This window comes from Trachymyrmex septentrionalis, unplaced genomic scaffold (genome assembly GCF_001594115.1).
Source record: "Trachymyrmex septentrionalis isolate Tsep2-gDNA-1 unplaced genomic scaffold, Tsep1.0 scaffold112, whole genome shotgun sequence".
Taxonomy (NCBI): Eukaryota; Metazoa; Arthropoda; class Insecta; order Hymenoptera; family Formicidae; genus Trachymyrmex; species Trachymyrmex septentrionalis.
This window is the reverse complement of record NW_017304248.1, coordinates 765,273-769,663: the sequence shown is the minus strand read 5'-3', so window position 1 is coordinate 769,663 and position 4,391 is coordinate 765,273. Positions and strand designations below refer to the sequence as shown.

Sequence of the window (4,391 nt, the reverse complement as noted above, 5' to 3'; positions counted from 1 at the left end):
ATATAATATATATAATTAATAATATAGAAAACTATTCGATCTACTGTTAACGGGTTATACAAGTTTTACCATTAATAAATACGTAGCCAGTATTCACTTCAATTATCTTGAAAAAAAAAGTATTCAAGATAATTTAAAAAATCTTAAAGTTTATATTCTTAAGATGATTAAGATTATTTGTTCGCAAACAGGTATTTTCGCATTCAAATTATTAATTATGATAAAGTAAAAGAAAATTACCATCTCTCTAATGACTATTATATTTTGTAAGATTTTTAGTAAACGCTTAATTTGAGAAGTTTCTCTCTCAAAATATGATTGTGATAAATGGAGTTCTGCTTGCGGTGTCTAGTTAGAAAATTAGGTCGCATTATTTTGTTACCTTATAAGTACTCAACAGTTTATATCTATTTCGCGTACGAAAAAATAACATTATTTCGTGTCCAATGCTTCATTTTATATCAACGTACAAATATATTGCATTTTTTGGACGAACAAATAGCAAGGCAGTGCCGATTTAGTTAATCCTCTTTAAGTCACGAAAAATATTAATCGGTTTTAACCCTAAAACGGTACGTTTTGTCACAGAAATGACACATTGGGTACGACATACCTAATTCAATTTTGATTCCTAACAACTTCCACAAAAATGAATACACTATAATAAATTTTTTCGAAACGCCTGACATTAAGGAACATAACAAACAAATATATATAACTTTATTAATTAATAAAATAAAGTATAATAACAAAAGGGAACAGTAATTTTTAAAAACTATTTTTTACGATATTAAACGAAAGATTTCTTAGGATCATCAATGTGAATACACAACTAACAAGAAATAAAGCCTTTAACAGTCAAATTGAATCATAAGTACTTAAATAATTTCATGTGAATTTATACGTTATCTATGTAGTTGTTTTAAATTATGCCGAATTGATTTTTCGATCTTGAAATTCAAATCTGACCGAAATATAATAGTAAAATCACAAATTAAATCCCAATATGAACTTTCGATCGTAATTATTAAAAAATTTGCTCTTTCCTTACAAAAAAGGGCTTTTCAATTCCGTCAGGTGGATTAGTTAACTTTCAAAATTATAGAAATATCGATCTTTAAAAAAAATGAGTGTATCATACTCAGCGTGTCATTTTAGTGTTAAATAATTTAATGTGTAATTTACTAAATTTTCTATTTTTCTTGCGGTTAATAAATTCGATGGCGATTAATTATATTATTAACAATGGCGATAAATAATATTATTAACGGCACTGATATAGGAATATTAAGCAAGATAAATGTTAAAAATTAAATTTCAACAATTATACATAGATAATAGAATAAAAAAGAATACTTACATGTGTTATATCGATTTTGCGAATCGAATATATTTGACTTGTTTATGACACGAAAACATACCTATCTGAGAAACTGTTTGATCAGGCTAACGTAGTACGATACAGGGGCATTAAAGGTAATGAAATGCAACATATATATAATAAATTCATTTTTAAAAAATCAAAGAGCGCTCTGTAATATATAACAAACTATATTGATTCACAGTAAAAGTTCTTTCGAAGATATAGACATATCACTGATGTATATTGTTTGTGTGTATACGAGGTAAGGAAAAAGTCGAACCGGTGAAATACCTTGAAAATAAAACATTTTTAAGAAAAATATTTCATGCAAAAGTTGTAGAGTTTTAAAATGATCTACAATTTTTGTATGAAATACTTTTTTCAAAAATGCTTTATTTTCGAGATATTTTACTGGATTTTTTCCTCACCCTGTATATGCTATGTGGTTTTATATGTATACACACACACACACACACACACGCGTGTGATAAACAAATATTAGCATTTTTTTAACTCATTAAAGGCGCCCATTTTATCTCTGAAATAATGCATCTTTAATAAAAATTCTATATTAATTTAAAAGTAGAACAGAAATAATTTCCAGAAATCTAAGTGAGACAAGTAATCCAAAATCAGACTGGAGATAATTCAAAAAAGAAACAACAAACAACAAGAATACAGACATCTTCGGGATCCTGTTGACGCATGCTAACATTAATTCTATGTTTAAAAGATCCCTTATAAATTATCAGTTCTTTCCAATATAAGTTCTTTCTTAACACTCATCACAATGTTAAAGGAAAATTAACATAAATCAGCCTTTAATGAGTCAACTAACCGAGATGATACGCTCTCCGTATTCGTTGTACAGTAATTAAATCACGATTAGTCGAGACCAACGTCATCATGAGGAGACGATTTCGAGGGATCAGAACGACCAGCCTCAGCACCAGGCATACCGCCCGGGAAATTCATCCCGGCAGCGCCAGGATTACAGCAACCACTGCCGTATTTCGAAGCCATTTTATTGATAAGGGCCATTATCTTGGGATTGTTCTGATATTTGAGGATACTCGTCGGATTCGTAGAGATCTCCCTGAAGGCTTCGGCCATTTCTGGATCCTACATATTCATTCATAAAAACAATCAAGTTGCGCATCATTGTTGCACATCAAGATTCATTAAAATTATACGCGATTATCGATTATACGCGAAAAATTATATATTTAATTTCTACTCAATTTCTCGTAATCTTAACTAAATCATTTATTTCTATTCAATTTATTACTATTTCCTTTTTTAAAAGTAAAAAAAAGAAATATATGCTTGAACATGGAATATTTATTTTTGATAAGTTTAAAACGCGATTAAAATTGGTCCTTTAAAGTTAAAAATTATGTAGATCTTTCTTTAATATTCTAAAATGTGTAAAAACTGTAAAATCTATATGTTCAGAGATAGTCATTTTTGTAGCTTTCAGATATGAGCGGGAATAAAAAATATCTTCAATAACTGTTTATTAAAAAAGTAATTTGAAACTTTTAAATCATTATATAAAATCTGTAAACAAAATAACTTTTATTAAAAAAAAAAACTGTTTTACTATTATTTAAAATTAACTATTATTTTAAAAAATAGCTAATTGCAAATGTATACACTTAAACCAAACACATATACGTATACTAAAATTAATGAAGTTTCAATATCGGGAAATATTTTTGCGTTATTTCACATTTTTCTATGCAGTAGCATGTGTAACTCGTTATATTTTCCAGAAAAAAAAGAGCATGACTGATATTGTCAACTTATTAAAAAGACTATGGTTTTTTTTCTCGCAACTTACCTCAAAAGCTTGAATTAGTTCAGGATCTTTAAGAAACTTAAAGAAATCTCCTGCGCCAGGGGATGTATTTCCCGCATCCGTTTGAGAAGTTCGCGTATTTTCCTCACGTGCTTTGGCTGCCTCTCGCGCTTTCTGCAATCTTTCTTGTCTCTCGCGCTCCAATTTTTCTTGCGCCTTCCGTTCCTTTTTTCTTTTATGTTCTTCTATTTTTCGCGCCTAATACACAGTGAGTGTCTAACATTATCTCTCCATTCGTTTTGTTAAAAAATATTTACTTAAGGTTACTCGATAAAAATACTGCATCAAAAGAACTAAGCACACACAAGAGATACTAAGAGAATTACAACTTATATACTACAGAATGTTAACTCTCGTAAAAAAATCTTTGGAATTCGCAAATTTTCCAAGTGTTTTTATTTAAAATTCTAGTTTTAAATAAAAAATAAGAGACCCAGAATAAGAGAATGTTAAATGCAATTTTGAAAGGGAAGCGAGTGTGAACCTTGTTTCGTAGTAGTTATTATTCCAATATATTCAAAGCGTGCAGTTTAATTAACTGCACTTTTTGATTTCAGTGGTATGTGGCAGAATGAAATTATAAGTTTCACGGCAAACGCGCAAGGTTCAATCTAAACATAGGCATAAGCAAATGATCGCAATCCTTGCGATCTTTTACAGAAAAGAGTGATCCACCGTGCGCTTTTAGGAACGCTTCCAAATCTTAAATTATAATGACGTGGAACATGCCTGGCTGAAAATCTATGTATATACATATTGTGACCATATATATACAGTTAACGAGCTTATTATAGATCGCCAAATGGTCCATTTAACTCTCTCGTTAACTTCCAAAAAAATGCTATAAAATGCTTTGTACTAATAGGCTAGTATTCCTAGTCAATTCTTTTATTTTAAAATTGTCTTAAATAACATCTTAAGATGCTAATACGGCTTTGCGATTGATTTATGACATTTTAAGACTGTATTTTTAAGACAATCTTAAATACACAAGAATCGACTGTGGATATAGCCGGCCATAGTCTGGTAATGCTTGCGTTAAGCTTTGAAAAATGCAAATTCAGTTTATAAATAATTTTAATGGGAGCATAGTTTGCAAAATTCATTAAATATCATAGAAAATTAAACAATTTCAGAGATCTAACTGCAAATAGCACAAGATATCGA

General features: G+C 29.4%; 1 protein-coding gene across 2 annotated transcripts in view; it reads right to left on the bottom strand.

Moving 5' to 3' along the window:
- Positions 1-1,133: 1,133 nt before the first annotated feature.
- LOC108752441 (putative protein FAM10A4) overlaps positions 1,134-4,391 on the bottom strand; it is a 20,390-nt gene continuing 17,132 nt past the window's right edge. For both annotated transcript variants that reach the window (XM_018493267.1, XM_018493257.1), the window contains 2 exons: positions 3,207-3,422; positions 1,134-2,485 (listed from right to left, as the gene is read on the bottom strand). In XM_018493267.1, the coding sequence (XP_018348769.1) occupies positions 2,249-2,485; positions 3,207-3,422 (453 nt within the window). In that variant the 3' untranslated portion in view covers positions 1,134-2,248. The remainder of the gene's footprint in view (positions 2,486-3,206; positions 3,423-4,391) is intronic.